Source organism: Ictalurus punctatus, chromosome 4 (assembly GCF_001660625.3).
Source record: "Ictalurus punctatus breed USDA103 chromosome 4, Coco_2.0, whole genome shotgun sequence".
Taxonomy (NCBI): domain Eukaryota; kingdom Metazoa; phylum Chordata; class Actinopteri; order Siluriformes; family Ictaluridae; genus Ictalurus; species Ictalurus punctatus.
In genome coordinates this window covers 1,046,754-1,069,070 of record NC_071284.1, presented here as the reverse complement: position 1 = coordinate 1,069,070, position 22,317 = coordinate 1,046,754, and the positions used below count along the sequence as shown (strand labels likewise).

The window sequence follows — 22,317 nt, the reverse complement described above, 5'->3', positions numbered from 1 at the left end:
TTTCCTGTGGCTTCTTCTGTGTCTCCATGGTCGTACACAGAAGCATAAACTAAACCCTAAAATAGCGAATTTTCAGGTGTATCTTGAATTTGAACGCCATGTCCTACAACTACGTTGTAACGGCGCAGAAACCCACCGCGGTGAACGCCTGCATCACTGGTCAGTCAAAACCCGGGCGCTGATTTTCAGCTTTATTTATTGCTCTCGCGCGTTATTATAAGCTCGGCGCGCGCCTCCCGCGCTGCAGGCCTGTGTGGCTAGCTCTTAGCATGTCCCCCGTTAACGCTTCATTAATCGCGTCACAGACTATTTTTGATTGATTTCTTGATTTCTTTTTTATGTCACTCAGTCAGAATGTATTAGTTATACACGAACCACGAGGACAAGTGCGGTGTTAAAAACGCGTGTGCGAAATTCAACACATTTACGAAGGTCGTTATGGTTAGCCAGTTGGCTAATATTGTCCGCTCGTGCTAGCTATAGGATTTGTTATGTTGTAGCGCGTGCGTGACGTTGTAGTCAAAATGAATGCTTGATTTAAATGTATTCTTATTTAGGATCGTTAATGCGTGATTAAAGATGTTTTCCTGGAGATTTGTTCCTAAATGATCACGTGATATTTGAGGGATTTATAATGAGGCATGAGTGTGACTTTTCTGACGTTGGAACTTTGTATTAAAGAGAAACTTAATAATTAAGTATACGAAATAGTCATAAAATGTGGGAAATGCTCTTAAAGTGCATCTGAATAATTTTTTTAAAAAGTGTTTCAGAGCCTTTTTGTACCTCTCACTTAGTGTTCTGGACACAATTTTTTTTTTTTATTATTGTTGTTGTTCTATCCAGAGGAAATAAATATAGCTGCAAGCAGAGATTTAGGGGGCCAAGCACTTTCTGTCCCCACCCCATATCAGTGGAGGAAGACCAAAAGCCACTGTAACCACCAGTGCTTGAAGAGATGTACTAAATTCCAAGACAAAACATCAAGCCGTTGCTGAGAGATGGTCTCACTTTCTGTTTTCAGTAGCCCCGCTAAGTTGCCTCGGGTCATGTTGTTCGATGTCAGTACAAGAAAATGTTGAATAGATATGCCCTCACTTCCTGTTCAGTGACTTAGCTAAGGGTATGGACGATAGGTCACACAAATCTGAGAAACTTGTTTGTTTTTTTCTAACCTGAACTTACCATGATGTGTAAGTGTGAAAATTTGTAGAAGAAGCAAAAAAAAAACCCTCCCGGTTTTGTTGAAAAAAAAAAATGTCTGACTTCCTGTTTGAGAAATCACAAATTGGTTGTATCAAAAACACTGCATGTTCAAGGAAATGTTCAAGAAGAACAAGAATTTTGATTTCAGAAGTTGAGTTTACAAATTTGAGGATTATAGTGCTGACTAGGGGTGAATTTTGACAAAAAAAATTCTTTAAGTCCCCCAGGGTCTCCAATTTGGGTAATGACCTCATGTCCTATTTGGTGGCTTTGCCGTCAAATTCGTTTACGAGTTCTGGATGGACGGTTTCGTAGATCATAAGTCTGAGAAGCAACTTTTTTTTCCTGGTTGGTTTCATGATGCTCTATATCCAGATTTGTTGATAAGTAGACAAAATTTGTAAAAACCTGTTTTTGGAATAATTCAGAATTCCAATATGGTGGAAATAAACATGCTCAAATTTGCCCTATTGGTGGTGGTAGAGTGCTTGAGTGATGTCTGCCAAAATTGTTGTAAAGGTAGTGGAGACTGTCCTCTATCCCCGTGCCAAATTTCATAGAAAGCATACAAGTGGTCTGTGGTCTTCCATTGTTGAAGAAGAAAACATACAATTCCATATATGGTGCCTATGAACCTTTGGTGCTTTTCCCTTTAAAAAAAAATTCTATTGTTTTGGACATTTTTAATTGTATAATTTTTGACATCCAGAGAAACTATTTGAAATTTTTGATGAATCATGCTGCACTAATCTTGTGTTCGTCCAGTTAAACGCTCTCTACATGCCCCACCACCAGGGGTGTGTCTTGCTCTACTTGCGTTAATTATTTATTATTGTAATAACGATGAAATTCCATTCTATTGACTTGATCGTATGCTCCTGTACCTGCAGGTCACTTCACTTCAGCGGAGGATCTTAACCTTCTCATAGCAAAGAACACACGTCTGGAGATCTATGTGGTCACGGCAGAAGGATTACGGCCGGTCAAAGAAATCGGCATGTACGGCAAGATCGCCGTCATGGAGCTCTTCAGACCCAAAGTGAGTCACAGAGTTGCGTTTTGAACACATGAATATTTCTTAAATGTTAACTGTATGTTAATTATGTTCTTTATGACTGCGCAGGGTGAAAGTAAGGACCTTCTGTTCATTTTGACGGCCAAATACAACGCCTGCATCTTGGAGTACAAGCAGAATGGAGACAGCATTGATATCATCACTCGTGCTCATGGAAACGTTCAGGTATAAACGCAAACCGTAGAACTTTTCTGTCTAACACGAACACGTTAAAGGTATGTCAGGCGAGATTTGTCAAGATCGGGTTTCTAATAATTGAGTGGGTGGAGTCGCATTTCTGAGGATGTTCACAAGCACAGCAGGAGAATTATCCGGCCGTGCTGGGCGCTTAATGATTTTAGACTGAGATGGGGCGGAATGAAGGGGTGTGTCTATAAAATGACTGCTATTCAGGACCTTAAAAGGTCCTCGTTCTGAGCCCAAGGATCAAATCTTAATTTTGTATTTATTCTGTATTTCGTCTGTATTTTTTTAGGATCGGATCGGGCGTCCATCAGAGACCGGGATCATCGGTATTGTGGACCCGGAGTGTCGTATGATTGGTCTGCGTCTCTACGACGGTCTTTTTAAAGTCATCCCGTTGGATCGGGACAACCGTGAGCTCAAAGCCTTTAACATTCGACTGGAGGAGCTGCAGGTCATAGACGTTCACTTCCTGTTTGGATGTCAGGCCCCTACCGTCTGTTTTATATATCAGGTAGCAAGTCTTTATACACACACATGGTCATTCATCTTTAAATTACATGTGCTGTAAACTATGTTCGCTCACATCATAGCGTGGTGTGATAGAATATACAGAAAGCATTTGTCTTTTGTGTTATTTTAACGTCATTCGATACCGTTTTTGCCCTCTGTATTCTGCTTTTTACTAATATTAAAGTATTGGCACCCTTCGGTTTACATGCCGGCATTAAAGCAAACTCGCTGTGTGAAATGGCGATATAATATTCATATCATGATAAATTGTCATCATGAGCTTTTCTGAGATATCACAGGTATGATTGTCTCTTTTTTATTTGTTTATATTTGGTGAATAAATATTTGTGATTTTTAAAAACGTATATACTAAACAGTAATAAATATGATCTAACAAATAAATATAATTAGGTTTACTTATCAAACGGTTACTTAACTTATAACAATAAATATCCACTTAAGAACTATTAAATAAAACATGTTCAATAATTATTTATGAAATGTTTATTTAACTTTAAACTGTTTTAAATATATTTATTCAATAACGCTTAAATGTTATTTGGCCAAAAAGTGTTACGTGCTTATTCGCATTGTTTTTTTTATTATTAAAAATAAAAATATTTTCTTAAACATTTATTTATGAATAACTATTTATTTAATAACAGTTAATAACTAATTGCTATAAACTGTTCATATTAATTAATTTATTAAACAGCATTAAATTATTTTAAATGTGTTGTCTTGTAAAAAATATTTCATCTCTCCAGGACCCTCAGGGACGTCACGTGAAGACGTACGAGGTGTCTCTGAAGGAGAAGGAGTTCAGTAAGGGTCCTTGGAAACAGGAGAACGTCGAAGCCGAGGCCTCGATGGTTATTCCTGGTGAGTGTAAATGATCCTTAGAGTTGTTACGAATGTTCGTCTAATCTATATATGTATATAAAAATCTGAATTGTGTGTTTTTGTGTCTTAACCACAGTTCCCGAGCCGTTCGGCGGCGCTATAATCATTGGCCAGGAGTCCATCACGTATCACAACGGAGATAAATACCTGGCCATCGCACCTCCGACAATCAAGGTGATTCAAAATTGCGCTCACTTATCCGACAGAATTGCCCGATGAGTTCTCGATCCTGATTGGTCGGAAAGTTTAATCGATTCGTTTTCTATATGACGCTTGTTCTAATACGTCATCATTTCTATAGACACTGCTTATAGCTGCTATAACGGTTTTTGACGGTTTTTGTGGACGTCCCATGACATAAGACGTAACTGTAAACGGATAAAATGTGTGACGTGTCTTTCTTTAATCAGCTTTGGAAAAGCGTGAAGAACGAATCGTGTAAATAATTCACACGTTTATTGGTTTGTCTTTTTACTGAGTGAATTTGTGGTAAATATGATGTAAATCCATAGCAAAGCACGATCGTGTGTCACAACCGCGTGGACCCGAACGGCTCTCGCTATCTCCTGGGTGATATGGATGGAAGGCTGTTCATGCTCCTGCTGGAGAAAGAGGAACTGATCGATGGCTCCATGGTGCTCAAAGATCTACGGGTGGAACTGCTAGGAGAGGTGAGTGCATGTATATGTATATGGTATGTATGAGTGTGTGTGTGTTCCAACAGCAGTTGTTTTCGCATGTATGTGTGTTTTCATATTTGTGTGTTTGTGTTTCTTCCAGACATCCATCGCTGAGTGTCTGACCTACCTGGATAACGGAGTGGTGTTTGTTGGATCCAGGCTTGGAGATTCTCAACTGGTTAAAGTCAGTCAGGTTTTTAATATTACTATAAAATATCTAGACATTTCCTGAGTAATAAAACGTGTGTGTGTGTGTGTGTGTGTGTGTGTGTGTGTGTGTGTGTGTGTGTGTGTGTGTGTGTGCACAGCTGAACGTGGACAGTAACGATCAGGGCTCGTACGTGGCGGTTATGGAAACGTTCACTAACCTGGGACCGATAGTGGACATGTGTGTTGTGGATCTGGAGCGGCAGGGACAGGGACAGGTGAGACCACACCCATCCACGTACGAACTCCATCTGAAGTGCTTGCTGTTTAATGCACATTTATGACATGTATTTCATCCTTTGATATAAATTTGAACGGAATCAGCCATAGAACATTTCGTGTTATCGTATATGTCGTGTTTTGACGAACGCGACATCAAAAAAAAAAAAAAACGTATTGGTAATGGTTTAATGGTTCAGTGCTGATCATGTCCTCTGTCTCTTGCCGTAGCTGGTGACCTGCTCTGGCGCTTTTAAGGAAGGTTCTCTAAGGATCATTCGGAACGGTATTGGAATCCACGAGCACGCCAGTATTGACCTGCCTGGTATCAAAGGTCAGTGCCACAGTGTTTAGGGCTCTTTAGCTCGGTTACACACACAGTAAAATCCCTTTTGATCTATACATGGATCAAAGGCAAAGATTCATTTCTAAAACGTATAGAATAATCTCTGTAGAATTATAAACGGTTTGTTTTCACATTCAGGAAATGTGAATGGCCAGGAACATCTCTACACCGTTATCCCCACGACAGATCGCAAGGTCTATGAATATGCATGGATATGCATGGATATGCAAATTAGAAATCAGAATTCTAATATTAACAGTTTTCAGGCTAATAAACAAGCCCACGATTGTCATAACAGTGACATTTCCATATCAGAGTCTCGGTTTACATCCACGCTTTCTCAGATCTGAATGTATTTCACCGTTACCACGACGACCCGTACCTCCTCATCACTAACGGTAGCTAAGGTAGTTAGATACTACGTTTCAGGGTGCAGCACAGTCGTCATCTAATCTCATACACTATTGGTCCAGTGAAGCCGTGGAGTTTGTTTATTTTGTGACATCACAAGATCAGTTAGAACATAGCTCCGCCCACATATCATTTTACTTAATCGTGGTATTTTCTGGAGCTACGCTGAAATTGCGTCATATCGTATTGATGCATGATAATTGTTTTAAAATAATAAGACAAACACACGTTTCTCATCTTCGTGGTGTTTCCATGACTACCCAATAATTGTGTCTTTCTCATTTATTTATTTATTTATTTATTTATTTATTTTAAAAAGCATATGCGATGTGCAAATGATGTCTGTTCCATGATCGCCAAATCACAAGGACTGGTCTGGAATTGAATCTTGGTTTTATTTTCCTCAAGGGTTTTTTTTTTTTTGTTTGTTTTTTTTTTTTTTTGGTAGTAGTAAAGAAACCATTGCAAAACCCTAGTCGTGACATAAAATTGATTAAACTGTCAAACTTGAAGGTCCACTTAGGGACTTCAGGGCTTCAAACCCCACTTACTGATGGGTAGAGAGTGCGAGCTGAATTGTTTAGCTGCTGTTCACACTGTCTCTACCCCCTTCCTCCCAAACACGTTTTTTCTTTGTGGTTAGGGTTATGGCCTCTTCGCTCGGAGGCGGGCAGAGAGACCGACGACATGCTGGTGCTTTCTTTCGTTGGCCAAACCAGGTAGGACTGAGAGCGTTTGTCATACTTTGCATTAATTATTATTATTATTATTTTCTGTGAAGGTGTGTTAACTCTGTGTTTTGCGTTCCTTAATAAGAGTGCTGATGCTGAGCGGAGAGGAGGTGGAGGAGACCGAACTTCCGGGGTTTGTCGATAACCAGCAGACTTTCTTTTGCGGAAACGTCGCTCACCAGCAGCTCATTCAGGTGCGCGTTTATCACTTTACGTCGACTTTACGTCCTCTCGCAAGTTCTTTTATTTAAACCAAACGTAGCGAGTTAAAGTTCTCGTGAGACGTGTGATTTCAGTCTGTGTTGAGGTTTTGGAACAGGAAGGCAGAGTGGCCGCCGGTAGCATGGTGTTCGAGACACAAAAACGAACCGTGTTTAGTGCTAAAAGCTGCTAGACACGCCCCCAGGGGGAGGAGATATAAGTTCTCGAGAGTATTTAATTTGACCAATACAAGCTAGTACAGGATGTCGTCATACTTCCGTGTCATCTCGAGGATATACTGTTGTCTCGGTGTCCAGAGCGTTAAGGGAGGTTTTGCTTTTGTATTAAATAGATTTTGATGGTGGTGTGTGGTTTGTTTTTGGGTCCAGATTACTTCAGGTTCGGTGCGACTGGTCACGCAGGACAGCAAGGCTTTGACTAGCGAATGGAAGGAGCCTCAGGGAAGGAACATCAGCGTGGCTGCTTGCAACTCCACCCAGGTGGTGCTCGCGGTGGGACGAGTGCTCTACTACCTACAGATCCTCAGTGGAGAACTAAAGCAGATCAGGTACCGCATGTATACGCTTTACACATCATTACACCTCATGTGAGAGTCGAGAGCAGGGACCTGTGGGCGGAGCTAGACATGGTACTGATTGGTCAAAACAGATTTTCTTATGTAGTAGTACTAGTGTCGTGACTGTCTGCTAAAATTTTCTGCAGCTCAAGTAGATGTTCGGTGAATCAGTCACGCTCTTTGTTCTTCTTCTTTTTTTTCCTCCCCATGTGCAGTTCCACGGAGATGGAGCACGAGGTGGCGTGTTTGGACATCACTCCTCTCGGGGAGAGCAGCGGAGAGTCCAGCCTGTGTGCCGTCGGTCTGTGGACGGACATTTCGGCCCGAGTCCTCCGCCTGCCCTGCTTTAGTCCTCTGCATAAGGAGATGCTGGGTGGAGGTGAGAGGACGGGAAATGAAATAGAAGACTAACGGGGTCGTTAAACTCTACAGCTTAAAGTGTCCTGGCCGCTTGGTAGTGTATACATGTATGCGAACAGCCGTTGTTCTTAGTGATGCTTACGATACTTCAGTCTTCGGGATATAAAATACGTAGTGCAGGGAAACACAGAGATTCTTACATTTCATTTCTATTCCTTATTCCTAAACATTATCGGGGTGGTTAAGATTTACTGACGCCACCCCTGGAGAGATTTCTTTCTTTCTTTCTTTCTTTCTTTCATTTATTTTAAATTTTCTTTAAGGCGAACGAATAATTCTCTTGAGGGTAATTATGTAAATTATCTAAATCCATACAGGCTGAGGGTTAATCAGTTCTGTCATTCTCTCTCTCTCTCTCTCTCTCTCTCTCTCTCTCTCTCTCTCTCTCTCTTTATCTCTCGCTCTGCGTCTCTATCTATCGCTCTGTTCTCAGAGATCATTCCACGTTCGATCCTGATGACCACGTTTGAAGGCAGCCATTACTTGCTGTGTGCTCTGGGAGACGGCGCTCTCTTCTACTTTGGCCTGGACTTGGAGACAGGTCAGAGAAACGTGTATACGGTTCATACAGTACACACAGCTTGTCGTGTTACCCAGAAACCGTCCCGAAAACGACGGATAACGCTGTACTCTCACATAAAATGTAATGAAGTGTCAAAACGACTCACAAACGAAGGCTGGTTAAATTTATTTGCGTGTTATCAGTTTTATGTGCGTCGTTAGGGGGTTTAATGAGGAACCTGTCCAGTGTGGGTTTTAGGAAAACGTGTTTGGTTCAGGAATGAAAATGAAACTGCAGAAGTGTGAGGAAGAGTGTTCAGTGTGATATTTGCATACCACTACTGAACTCTGTGTGTGTGTGTGTGTGTAGGCACTTTGACGGAGCGGAAGAAGGTGACTCTGGGGACTCAGCCCACGGTGCTCCGTACCTTTCGCTCTCTTTCCACCTCCAACGTCTTTGCGTGCTCGGACAGACCCACAGTCATCTACTCCAGCAACCACAAGCTCGTCTTCTCCAACGTCAACCTCAAAGAGGTCAACTACATGTGCCCTCTCAACTCCGAGGGCTACCCCGACAGGTAGGGGTGAGTGTGTGTGTGTGTGTGTGTACCTGTGGGATGGCAAATGATCCAGTGTTTATGCAGCAGTTCTTTGTTTTCTGTGAAGGAGGTAAAGATTTCTGGGATGAGCTCCAGCTGGAGAAGCTTTACACAACAAAGAAGGCTGTGAAAAAGAGTTTTTTATTGTTTTAACATCTTGATGTTTTGTTCACGAAAATACTCTTCTCTCATGGATGGCAAACAATTGCAAACACAAGACCGGTTTATTGAAAGGAAAAAAAAAAAAAAAACTTTAAATATAGGTGTGCAACAATTATTGGCACCCCTATGAATTCGTATGTGAGAAATATATTTGAAGTATATTCCCATTGATATTTTACATGTTTTTAGTACACCTGGCTGACTAGGAACAGGAAATTGTTCAGCCATGACTTCCTGTTTCACAGGGGTATAAATATGAGGTAACACACAGGCCAAGTTCCCTTAGTCATTCATCACAATGGGTGAGAGCGAGGAATATAGCTGTGATGTGCAGCAGATCTCTGAATCTGGTTGATGTGAAATGTAATTGTCGGTGAAAGGTGAGACAGCTGGCTGAGCCCCAGGTTCCCGTCCACTGCTACAGGCTATTCTTAACACTGTATAATGTTTAAGTTCATTAATTAGTTAAAAAATATTACTAGGACCTGACGGTGTGTGTTTGTTTGTTTGTTTGTTTGTTTGTTTGTAATGTGTGTTAATTCTCGTTGTTGAATCTAACAGCTTGGCTCTGGCCAATAACAGCACTCTGACCATCGGCACTATCGACGAAATCCAGAAGCTCCACATTCGCACTGTTCCTCTGTACGAATCACCCAAGTGAGTCTGTTCATCTGTCTATAGCTATACTTCCTTCTGTACGTCTTTCCTTCCTTCGTTTATTCATTTCTTCCTTCCTTCCTAACTTATGTACAGATTTAGTTACTTCACTTCCATTATTCCTTACTTCCTTCCTTCCTTCCTTCCTTCTGTCCTCCCTTTCTTCCATACTTATTTACTTGCTTACTTCATTATCTCCTCTTTTCCTTAAGTACTTATTTCCTTCCTTCCTTCCTCACTTCAGTACCTCTTTCGTCCCTTACAATAACTGTTTACTTCCTTACATCGTGACGTCTTTCCTTGCTTTCTTTCTGTTTGACTTTTTTCTGTCCTTCTTTGCATGCTAATTCATTTACGTACTTAATTACTGTCTTTGTTCCTTACAGCTGTGCCTATTTACTTCCTCACTTATTTGTCTTTCCTTCCTTCCTTTCCTCCTTACTTCTCTATCTCTTTCCTTCCATTCATTCTTACTTATGTCTTCCTCCTTCCTTAAATCCTTCCCTCTCTCTTTACTTATTTTCTTTCCACTTCCTTCCTTAAATAATTGCTTAGCTCCTTACTTCCTTCCCTCTTTACTTCTTTTCTTTCTCTTTCCTTCCCTCCTCCTCCCCATGTACAGCTGGAAGTCAGTAGTTTCCTCTGAACTTATTTATAGAATTAATGTCCGTATAAAAGATGGCGGGTTTCCTTTCATTTCCAGGTCAGAGGTAGAAGGATGTTTTGCTTTTCTGATTATTCTCTCTCTCTCTCTCTCTCTCTCTCTCAGGAGGATCTGTTATCAGGAGGTGTCCCAGTGTTTCGGCGTGCTCTCCAGTCGAGTGGAGATGCAGGACGTAAACGGAACCACGGCTCCCGTACGCCCCAGCGCTAGCACGCAGGTAGGTTCTCCTGATCTAGGTTGCAGTCGTTCATTAAAACGAAGACGAGCTGTTCAGTCTTTACTTCCTGTCCTCAGGCTCTGTCGAGCAGCGTGAGCTCCAGTAAGCTCTTCCCCAGCAGCACCTCTCCTCATGAGACCTCCTTCGGGGAGGAGGTGGAGGTGCACAGCCTGCTCGTGGTGGATCAGCACACTTTCGAAGGTATTCTGTCCTCGTCGTTAAAGTCGGAGCCTCGTGATTGGCTCACGGTCGGACAGAAGCAATTAATATTCGTTTTGTCGTCTCAGTGCTTCACGCCCACCAGTTTCTGCCCAGCGAGTACGCACTGAGCCTGGTGTCCTGTAAACTGGGGAAAGATCCCGCCGTCTACTTCATCGTCGGCACCGCTATGGTCTACCCTGAGGAGGCGGAGCCTAAGCAGGGTCGCATCATCGTCTTCCACTACACGGACGGTAACGACCGTCAGCCGTATTTCATTTCTAAACACGTTGATGTTTATTCTGCTCTTGTAGGTGTTAACGTGATCATCAGAAAGAGTGTGTATATGGAATGTAAATGTTTACATTCCCTCTCGTTAGGTAAACTGCAGACCGTAGCGGAGAAAGAGGTGAAAGGCGCGGTCTACTCCATCGTGGAATTTAACGGCAAACTGTTGGCCAGCATCAACAGCACTGTGAGACGCGTAGAGTTGCACGAGTTTAGAGTTGATGTGTTTATTGGACTGTTTCTGACGTGTGTGTGTGTGTGTGTGTGTGTGTGTGTAGGTGCGCCTTTATGAGTGGACGGCAGAAAAAGAGCTGAGGACTGAGTGTAATCACTACAACAACATCATGGCTCTGTATCTGAAGACCAAAGGGGACTTCATACTGGTGGGAGATCTGATGAGGTCGGTGCTGCTGCTGGCCTACAAACCCATGGAGGGGAATTTCGAGGAGGTGCGATGTTCAGACCGAGACGAGGATTTTAATGGGGGTTTATTGTGGTTTTTTAGGAAAGAGCCCATTTGAATGAACAGACCGGGCTGTGGAGAACTGCCTTCTTTTCTTTGAACTTTTATCTCAAACAAGGCTGTAATGTATATACTATCAGATTCGCTCTCTGTCTCTCTCCCTTTCTCTCTCTATCTGTCTTTCTCTCTGTCTCTCTCTCTCTCCCTCTGTGTCTCTCTCTCTCTGTTTCTCTCCCTCGGTCTTTCTCTCTCTCCCTCTGTCTCTCTCTGTCTTTCTATCTCTGTCTTTCTCTCTCTCTCCCTCTGTCTCTCTCTCCCTCTGTCTCTCTCCCTTTCTCTATCTGTCTTTCTCTCTGTCTCCCTCTGTCTCTCTCTCCCTCTGTCTCTCTCCCTTTCTCTATCTGTCTTTCTCTCTGTCTCTCTCCCTCTCCCTCTGTCTCTCTCTCTGTTTCTCTCCCTCTGTCTCTCTCTGTCTTTCTATCTCTGTCTTTCTCTCTCTCTCCCTCTGTCTCTCTCTCCCTCTGTCTCTCTCCCTTTCTCTCTCTATTTATCTTTCTCTCTGTCTCTCTCCCTCTGTCTCTCTCTCCGTCACTATCTCCGTTTCTCTCCCTTGGTCTTTCTCTCTCTCTCTCTGTCTTTCTCTCTGTCTCTCTCTCCCTGTGTCTCTCTCTCCCTCGGTCACTGTCTGTTTCTCTCCCTCTGTCACTCACTCTCTCTCTCTCTCTCTCTCTCTCTCTCTCTCTCTCTCTCTCTCTCTCTCTGTCAGTCACTATCTATCTCGCTCTGTGCTCGTCTGTCTGTCCTTCTGTCTGTCTGTCTCTCCCTCTGTTAGTCTCTGTCCTTCTGTCTCTCTTTTATCTCTGCCTTTCGGTCTCTCTGTTGTGCTCTCTGTTTCTTTATCTGTCACTCTCACTACCTTGTGCTCTGTTTCTCTCTGACTCTCTATACCTCTCTCTCTCTCTGTCACTATCTCTCTCTCTCACTGTCTCTCTCTTTTTTTTTTTATATGAAAGGTTGAAAGTGTCTCTTTAGACAGATCTGTATCTGTTTTTAGCACATAATTGTCTTTTGGGTTTTTTTCTCCTCCTCTCACCCCCCAGATCGCTCGAGACTTCAACCCGAACTGGATGAGTGCAGTGGAGATCCTGGACGATGATAATTTCCTCGGTGCAGAGAACGCGTTTAACCTTTTCGTGTGCCAGAAAGACAGGTACAGGAGGATTGTGCTCTCGACACGTTAATGAGGTGTCAAACACCTCACCGCACACTGGTTCTCTCGCTCCCAGCTCAGAGCCACGGCGCTGCAGGCATCCCAGAACATCTGGGGCGCGTAGGACGGAGGTTCTTCTGCAGAGTTCATTCGTTCGGTGGTTTTATTACATTAACGGGGTGATTTTATGATGTTCAAAAAAATAAATATTCTTAAACACTGCGGTGTAAAGTCTATAACACACCCAAGCGCGTGTATTCAGGAGAGTCTTCTGCCCTTATCTTCTGTTCTTTTGCCCTTCTGTTCTTCTGCCTTTATCTTCTGTTCTTCTGCCCTTCTTTTCTTCTGCCCCTATCTTCTTCTGCCCCTATCTTCTGTTCTTCTGCCCTTCTGTTCTTCTGCCCTTCTGTTCTTCTGCCCCTCTCTCTCTCGCCCTCTCTCTCTCGCCCTCTCTCTCTCGCCCTCTCTCTCTCGCCCTCTCTCTCTCGCCCTCCCCCCCTCTCCTCCCCCCTCTCTCTCCCCCTCTCTCTCTCCCCCTCTCTCTCGCCCTCTCTCTCTCGCCCTCTCTCTCTCGCCCTCTCTCGCCCCCTCTCTCGCCCCCTCTCTCGCCCTCTCTCTCGCCTTCCCCCTACCCCCCCCCCCCTCTCTCTCCCCCTCTCTTCCTCTCTAAGTTCAGTGTGTTCAGTTTATTGGTCTGACTTTAACAATGTTGCCAAAGCAAATTAATATAAAAGTTTTATAGACAAAAACAACTAATAAAGCAGTAGAAAAATTATAATGAATAAAATAAACATTAAACACAACTAGGCATTAATTAAATGATCACGTATTGCATTTCTATAAATCACATAGATATATAAATATATGAAATATAGATGTTGTTAGGATTAGATTAGATTAGAGGTGATTGGTGTGATCTCTCTCTCTCTCTCTCTCTCTCTCTCTCTCAGCGCTGCCACCACCGATGAGGAGCGTCAGCATTTACAGGAAGTGGGTGTGTTCCACCTGGGTGAATTTGTGAACGTGTTCTGTCACGGTTCCCTCGTGCTGCAGAACCTCGGCGAGAGCTCTACTCCTACACAGGGTTCTGTGCTGTTTGGAACCGTTAACGGGATGATCGGTAAGAAAGGAAGGAAAAAAATGTCACCACCTGAGAGTCTGGAGGCTTCATGATGGAGTCGGATCTCGTGGACGATCTTATTTAATCTGATCGAAGCGATCAATAATCGTCTCGTCATATCCCGTGAGAGTCGCTAACTAACGTTGTTTTTAAAGTTCTCGGGACCCAGGGGTCTTTTCTTTAAACTGTAAAGATGTCAGAAATGATTGTTGTTTCATTGATAAACCTTGTATTTGATGAGGTTTGGAGATTGTGAGTTGTCTGGTGACGTGACGAGATAATGCTGGTGTTTTTCAGGGCTGGTGACGTCGCTGTCAGAGGGCTGGTACAGTTTACTGATGGATTTACAGAATCGACTCAACAAGGTCATTAAGAGTGTGGGAAAGATCGAGCACAGCTTATATCCTCTTAAACGCTGTTCCGGTGCCAGCAACATCCTTTATACGCTTAGTGAAAAAGTTTTGGCGCCCTTTGCGCGCACGTGCGTGTGACGTGGTCTTGCATTTATAAAAATGAACAGTGCGTGTTTTTTTTTTTTTTAAAAAAAAAAAAAAAAAAAAAACTTCCTTAACCGTCCTCACCTGGAGATCCTTCAATACGGAGAGGAAGACTGAACAGGCCACGGGTTTCATCGACGGAGATCTGATCGAAAGCTTCTTAGACCTGGGACGAGCCAAAATGCAGGAAGTGGTCAGCACACTACAGGTATTTCTAACTACACGTAACTCTGTGTGATGTCGGAGTGTGTGTGCGGTGTTGTTTGATCTCTGTGTGTGTGTGTGTGTGTTTAGATCGATGACGGCAGCGGGATGAAGCGAGAGGCCACGGTGGATGAAGTGATTAAGATAGTAGAGGAACTCACCAGGATCCACTAACCCTACTGCGCTACACGACGCTCTGTATATAGATATAAATAAACCAGGCAGGTGTGTGTGTGTGTGTGTGTGTGTGTGTGTGCGTGCGTGCTGGAGAGAAAGAGAGAGGGATGGGTGCATGTGTGTGTGTTGGTGTTTCACTCCTCGAGGTTCAGCTCATCCTTCTTTTCAGAGCATCTTATCCTGAAATTAAATAAAATACACACATTTTGTAGAACTGATCGTTATGATGGTTTTGACTGTGTGTATGTGTGATTGCATTTGTGTGTGTGTGTGTGTGTGCGAGCGCATATAAAGAGTGAGGGATGAACGGTAAGCACTGCTTTATCATGAGGTTGCTTTATCAGGGCGGTGTGATTAAGATGTTCGGACAGCGCTGAGCGGGGGACGCGTGTGGAAGGATGCTGGTCACGTGACTTAGACTTTTCATGTTCTCTTTACTTTTAATAAAGCTTGCTCCAGTAAAGCTTCTGATTTCTATTTGTTCTGCAAAAAAAAAAAATAAAAGACGTAATCCGATTGGTCCATTTAAATTAAATGTAGAATAAAGCACTTTCTGAATCAGGCTGCATCGCACTACCGTGTCGATGGTTGATTATTTTCCTGCAGCAGCACGTAGTGTTATACCTCGCATATAATAGTGTTATTTCATATGTATTACATTTGTGTTTATTTATTGAGCAAGTGTCAGTCTACGTTCAGATGTTGATTTGATGGATTTAATGAGGATAAAAATAATAATTACGTAAAATAAACTGGGGGGGTTGCAATGTTTTGTTGGGTTGGACTGAAGTTTTTGCATATTTTAATTTAAATGAATACACGTAGGTAGTGTTTTGAGATCAGACAGGATTATAATCAGATATTGTACAATAGATACAGTACAGTGGAGAATTCTGTATGATGCGACCCATATAATCCTGTTTTTTCTTCTTCTGTTTTTGCATATTTTAGAAGTCCAAATTAACTATGGGTTGAGTTTATTATATTGTTTTACTGTGCCGTTAGGTTAAATAAAGACGACTGAAAGCATGGACTCGTTGATGAAATGCAATCCTGATGAAAATGAAATGTTTAAAATGCATCTGAATAAAGCCGTAGCTGCTGATGCGTAAACGCACGCTTCAAAATGTGTTGATTTTCCTTTATTTGCCAGCAGAGGGCACTGATGCTTCTGGAATGATTCTTTAGGAGTTCCTGACTTCAGGTCCCACCGAGCTGGGAAAGAATTTTATTAGATTTAACCCCTGCTCTTGTCTTTACAGTCTGCAAGAATAAAGCAGTCTGATTACAGAGTAAAACTGCTGTGAGTATTGACGGAAAAATCTGATCATCTCAAACCATTTCCGGAGAACTGAGAAGGTTTTTAGCTCGGGGTTATACACGTGTGAATACGTCTTCAGGCCAAAAGCCCTTCCAGTAGATCATGCCTGAAACTCCTCCCTAACAAAACCCCTGCCACTACATTATGTCATAACTGAAACCCCTCCCACTACATTACATCATAACCGAAATCACTCCCACTACATTACATCATAAGTGAAACCAGTTCCACTATGTCACGTCATAACTGAAACCCCTCCCACTACATTACATCATAACTGAAACCCCTCCCGCTACATTACATCATAAGCAAAACCCCTCCCACCACATTGTCATAACTGAAACCCCTCCCACTACATTACATCATAAGCGAAACCCCTCCCACCATATTAAATCATAACTGAAACCCCTCACACTACATTACATCATCACCGAAACCCATCCCAAAATGTTAGTTAACACACAGGTGGTCCACGGCTGCTGAAGTTGACGCCTTTGAGGGAATAAAAAACAAAATGCGGACCTCGGGGTTGGTGATCAAGCTGCAGTAAGCAGATTTGCATATTAAGAGTGTTAATGCGCGTGGCTAAAATCTGAACAGGATCCAATTTAAGAACAAGAAAACAACCAGGTTTATTTTCAGTTTTATTTTATTTTAAATTATTTTGTACATTTCGCCCCGTGTGGATTAGCACTAAAACAGATGTCTGCTGAAGTGCGACAGTTTGAGAGCCTGTTTTCTTTGAGTTCCTCCGGAAGGTGGTCTGACCTTCAGCTAAGTCGCAACAATAAATACTGACTGACTTGTTTCATGAACGAGGTGCGCGGCGTTTTGTTTACGTGTCTCTTCACAACAGGCTTCTGCTGAAGGGAGATACGGCCTTGTAAAAAGATTGCAGAGGAAGAAGAAAACAATAAAGTCTCATAAGGATATAGAGGATATTTAAAGATTATAAGATTCTAAAATACTTCAAAGAGGATTTTTAAAAGCTTAGACCACCATCAGTGCATGGTGTGGCAGATAGTTTACAAATGGATTAAAAATGATACCAAGCTCCTTACAGACATCACTTCAAGGGCACACTGTATAATCCTCAAGTGACAATGAACTGTCATGAACAGTTCTTGCTCACGAGAAAAACAGCAACGAGTAGGAAGCGATGGTCTCCAAAGAAACAACGCTGCTGTTCATGTCAAGTTTGGATGTTCCAGTGATGCACAATACTCTGTGGGGAAATGAGGCACGAGTTTATATTCTTTACTAAATTACAGCAGAATCAAAGCCTCATCCTGACTGTGAAGCACAAGGGAGCGAGCGTAATGGTGTGAGGCTGATTTCTCCGCCTCCGGGCCTGGACGCTTCACAACTGTTGAGGAACAAATGGATTTCTAAGTTGGCTCAGTAAATTCAACAGCAGAATTTCAGGGCATCTGGGAAATAACGATCCAAGACGCAGGACTGAACCACAAAAGTTAAACTTTGTAAAGAAGAAATGTGGCCAAGTCAGATTTCTAAAACTGAAATTGATACATTACGATATAATGACCCGAAAAGCCTCCTGCTTCGTTACGTAATAACCGAAACCCGTCCTGATGCGTCGTAACCTAATCAACTACCAATGCATCATAAACAAAACCCCTCCCACTACATTACATCATAACCCAAAACCCCTCCCGATACATTACATCATCACCCAAACCCCTCCCACTACAATACATAATAACCCAAAACCCCTCCCACTACATTACATAATAACCCAAACCCCTCCCGATACATTACATAATAACCCAAACCCCTCCCGAAACATTACATCATCACCCAAATCCCTCCCGAAACATTACATCATCACCCAAACCCCTCCCACTACATTACATAATAACCTAAACCCCTCCCGATACATTACATCATCACCCAAACCCCTCCCGAAACATTACATCATCACCCAAACCCCTCCCACTACATTACATAATAACCCAAAACCCCTCCCACTACATTACATAATAACCCAAAACCCCTCCCACTACATTACATAATAACCCAAACCCCTCCCGAAACATTACATCATCACCCAAACCCCTCCCGATACATTACATCATAACCCAAAACCCCTCCCACTACATTACATCATAAACAAAACCCCTCCCACTACATTACATAATAACCCAAACCCCTCCCGAAACATTACATCATCACCCAAACCCCTCCCGATACATTACATCATAACCCAAACCCCTCCCACTACATTACATAATAACCCAAACCCCTCCCACTACATTACATAATAACCCAAACCCCTCCCGATACATTACATCATCACCCAAACCCCTCCCGAAACATTACATCATCACCCAAACCCCTCCCGAAACATTACATCATCACCCAAACCCCTCCCACTACATTACATCATAAACAAAACCCCTCCCGAAACATTACATCATCACCCAAACCCCTCCCGAAACATTACATCATCACCCAAACCCCTCCCGATACATTACATCATAACCCAAACCCCTCCCGATACATTACATCATAACCCAAACCCCTCCCGATACATTACATCATAACCCAAACCCCTCCCGAAACATTACATCATCACCCAAACCCCTCCCGATACATTACATCATAACCCAAACCCCTCCCACTACATTACATAATAACCCAAACCCCTCCCGAAACATTACATCATCACCCAAACGCCTCCCGAAACATTACATCATCACCCAAAACCCCTCCCACTACATTACATAATAACCCAAACCCCTCCCACTACATTACATCATCACCCAAACCCCTCCCACTACATTACATAATAACCCAAACCCCTCCTGATACATTAAATCATCACCCAAACCCCTCCCACTACATTGTAACCTAAACCATTACAGATACGTCATAAAACAAATCTCCTTAAGCTTCTGCCTTTGCTCTGATTGTATACGGTACACGGGTGAGTTACGTGTAGTTCGTGTGTGTAATTTTGACAGGTTTGTGTCTTTCCTTGTGAGCTCTGTTAGTGTTAGTGTTAGTGTTAACTCACTAATGACTGTCTAATGCCATTTAAATGCATTTAAAGTGAGTTAACTAGTTCCTTTCTTTCTGCAGAGTTGTCTTTTTATTAGCTGAAAATGCTTCTCTGTACTCCATAAAAACTAGAGCATGAGATTTTATTCTCATCACACTTCCGTAAACCTGAGGGGACGATCCTCGAAGCAGCCTTTCAATATAATTACAGTACCGATCTGTAACATTGATCATCTCATTACAGTGGCACCTGTCAGGGGTGGGAGATGTTTATTATGCAGCAAGCGAACAGTCAAGTTCCCGAAGTTCTCGTCAAGTTCCCGAGGTTGACGTGTTGGAAGCAGGAAAATCCCCCAGATCTCAATCCGATCCAGCATCTGTGGAATGTTCTGGACAAACAAGTCTGATCCACGGAGACAGGACCTCACAACTCGTAGAACTTTCAGGATCTGCTAACATCTTGGTGCCAGACACCACACGCCTCGACGGGTCCGAGCTGTTTTGGAGGCACGAGGAGAGGAGGACCTACACGATATTACACAGGTGGTTTTAATGTTACGGCTGATCGGTGTGTTTTAATCTTAAAGGATAGTTGATCCACAAATCTTGACATTTTAATGAACTAAAACCTGACTACTGAGTGAAAACTGTTTTAAAGCTCTTCTTCATATCAGTGCTGAAGATCTTTGAGATTGACCTTAAACACTGATGGGTCCTACTTCAGTCCGTGAGACTCCACAACCGTCCTGTCCTTTCCATTGTGAGGACGAAGGTAATGGAACATCCTCTTCTTAGCTTTCATCAACAAAATCAACCCTGACATGAACATAAACATACATAAACAATGAAAGGTTTATTCTAACAGAACTGAGCTGTTTTAAAGGCATGTTCTAAAGGTGATAACGGATGGGAAAATGAGAGGTTTTTGTTAAGATGGTGTAATGACACTTTTTCAGGCTGAGAGTCACATGACTGTGTATCTCCAAGCGGTTCTGGTCCATCAGGGTCACATGACTGTGTATCTCCGAGCGGTTCTGGTCCATCAGGGTCACATGACTGTGTATCTCCGAGCGGTTCTGGTCCATCAGGGTCACATGACTGTGTATCTCCGAGCGGTTCTGGTCCATCAGGGTCACATGACTGGAAATTTGAACAATCCAAAAAATCCAAAAGTTTTTACCGATTGAACGTCAGCTGTAAATTATCAATCACGCTCGAGGCACGTTCACATTTAGCCACGCCCACAAGACGCCGTAAAAAGCGAACATCACAGAGAAAATGACAACACGAGGACTAATCTCCTAATACGGAAATTTAGACAAGCTCAGGAGCGTTTTGGGGGAAATCTGTTCGTATCCAGTGCATTAAACTTGGAGACATTACACACCGCTCTGGATTCATTATGGTGGAATTTTCAGACGGTTCTCCTCGGGTTCCCGTGTTCCAGGTTCTCCTGGTGTCCGTGTGAAGTTTCATTACTGGGCTGTTTGTCGAAGCGGGTTTTAGGTGACCGCCGTCTCTTCTAATATGGATTAGAAGCACAGGTAGTCCATGTTTTATTGATTAGGCGAGGGGAAGGAGGTGGCGCAGCAGCAACCGGGGATGCATTATTGATCATATGAGTTATGGAGGAGATGAATGACAGAGACGGAGAGAGAAGCGGGGAGGAGAGAACGCGAGAAAGTGAGAGAGGACTCCATCCATCCACCTATCCTCCGCAGCCAATCTGTATGCAGCCGATACGACTTCGGCGAGCCGCGTGACACCGGCATCATGAATTTTTCAAATTGAAATGTCACTTTGATAGAGAAGACTTCAGTACAGAGCTCCGAGCTCCGAGCTCTCTCTCTCTCTCTCTCTCTCTCTCTCTCTCTCTCTTATTCTCTCTCTATGTCTCTCTCTCTGTCTCTACTTCTCTCTCTCTTATTCTCTCTCTCTCTCTCTCTCTTATTCTCTCTGTCTCTCTCTCTCTCTACTTCTCTCTCTCTCTCTCTCTTATTCTCTCTCTCTCTCTCTCTCTCTCTTATTCTCTCTCTCTCTTATTCTCTCTCTCTCTCTCTCTCTCTCTTATTCTCTCTCTCTCTCTCTCTCTCTCTTATTCTCTCTCTTATTCTCTCTCTCTCTCTCTCTCTTATTCTCTCTCTCTCTCTCTCTCTTATTCTCTCTCTTATTCTCTCTCTCTCTCTCTCTCTCTCTCTCTCTCTCTCTCTTATTCTCTCTCTCTGTGTCTCTCTCTCTCTCTACTTCTCTCTCTCTCTCTCTCTTATTCTCTCTCTCTCTCTCTCTCTCTCTCTCTTATTCTCTCTCTACTTCTCTCTCTCTCTCTCTCTCTCTCATTCTCTCTCTCTCTCTCTCTTATTCTCTCTCTCTCTCTTATTCTCTCTCTCTCTCTCTCTCTCTCTCTCTCTTATTCTCTCTCTCTGTCTCTGTCTCTCTCTCTCTACTTCTCTCTCTCTCTCTCTCTCTCTCTCTCTCTTATTCTCTCTCTCTCTCTCTCTCTTATTCTCTCTCTCTGTCTCTGTCTCTCTCTCTCTACTTCTCTCTCTCATTCTCTCTCTCTCTCTCTCTCTTATTCTCTCTCTCTCTCTCTTATTCTCTCTCTCTGTCTCTGTCTCTCTCTCTCTACTTCTCTCTCTCTCTCTCTCTCTCTCTCTCTCTCTCTCTCATTCTCTCTCTCTCTCTCTCTTATTCTCTCTCTCTCTCTCTCTACTTCTCTCTCTCTCTCTCTCTTATTCTCTCTCTCTCTCTCTCTCTCTCTCTCTCTTATTCTCTCTCTCTCTCTCTCTCTCTCTCTCTCTCTCTCTCTGCTTCAACTCCTGTTCCGCCAACGAGAAAGATTCACTCATTTATCTTTAAGTAAATCCCCTCAGGCTGAAGTGTTTATTCAGGATCGTACAGGGGATAATTACAGTAACTGCTGGGCGTCGTTCCCGATGACATCAGTTCAATCCAGCGGGAAAAATGCGTGAGAAACTTTACCGCCTGCGTCTTTTTACTTTGTCCTTGATTATCGTGATCCGTTTTAGATTTTTAACCATAAAAATATAGATTTTTTTTTCCCCAAAAAAATGAAACATTCAGCTTTATTCGTTCGCTCTAAAAAAAAAAAAAAAGAACCATTATTCTTTATTTAAAAAATAAATAAATAAATAGAGAATCAGATTTATACGTGATTATAAGTTTACAAAAATGCAACAAAAAAAGAAAAAAGGCCGGTGTTTTTGAAATTTAAAACGAAAACAATATCGCTTACTCATCATTTAGACAAACGTGTACTGCAATTTCATAAATATTGGCACCCCCTCTATCACGTACAGTGTGTACACGCAAATACGGACATGTCTCA

General features: G+C 42.7%; 1 protein-coding gene across 1 annotated transcript; it reads left to right on the top strand.

The window, feature by feature from the left end:
• Window positions 1-15,742, top strand: ddb1 (damage-specific DNA binding protein 1). The gene is made up of 27 exons (XM_053677813.1): window positions 1-159; window positions 2,097-2,245; window positions 2,330-2,446; window positions 2,757-2,978; window positions 3,745-3,859; window positions 3,957-4,054; window positions 4,393-4,551; window positions 4,661-4,744; window positions 4,869-4,985; window positions 5,218-5,320; window positions 6,387-6,462; window positions 6,560-6,668; window positions 7,065-7,243; window positions 7,468-7,631; window positions 8,106-8,213; window positions 8,544-8,751; window positions 9,496-9,591; window positions 10,361-10,472; window positions 10,550-10,673; window positions 10,760-10,924; window positions 11,051-11,145; window positions 11,237-11,407; window positions 12,522-12,631; window positions 13,582-13,751; window positions 14,049-14,151; window positions 14,333-14,456; window positions 14,543-15,742. The coding sequence occupies exons 1-27, from the start codon at window positions 99-101 to the stop codon at window positions 14,624-14,626; spliced, it is 3,423 nt and encodes a 1,140-aa protein (XP_053533788.1). The 5' UTR covers window positions 1-98; the 3' UTR covers window positions 14,627-15,742.
• The last annotated feature ends 6,575 nt before the right edge of the window (window positions 15,743-22,317 follow it).

Excerpts from the sequence above, each read along its gene's own strand:
- ddb1 (XM_053677813.1), top strand. The coding sequence starts at position 99 with ATGTCCTACAACTACGTTGTAACGGCGCAGAAACCCACCGCGGTGAAC. Across the intron at positions 7,244-7,467 it reads GGAGAACTAAAGCAGATCAG|TTCCACGGAGATGGAGCACG; the intron begins GTACCGCATGTA and ends CCCCATGTGCAG. Across the intron at positions 11,146-11,236 it reads TGGCCAGCATCAACAGCACT|GTGCGCCTTTATGAGTGGAC; the intron begins GTGAGACGCGTA and ends GTGTGTGTGTAG.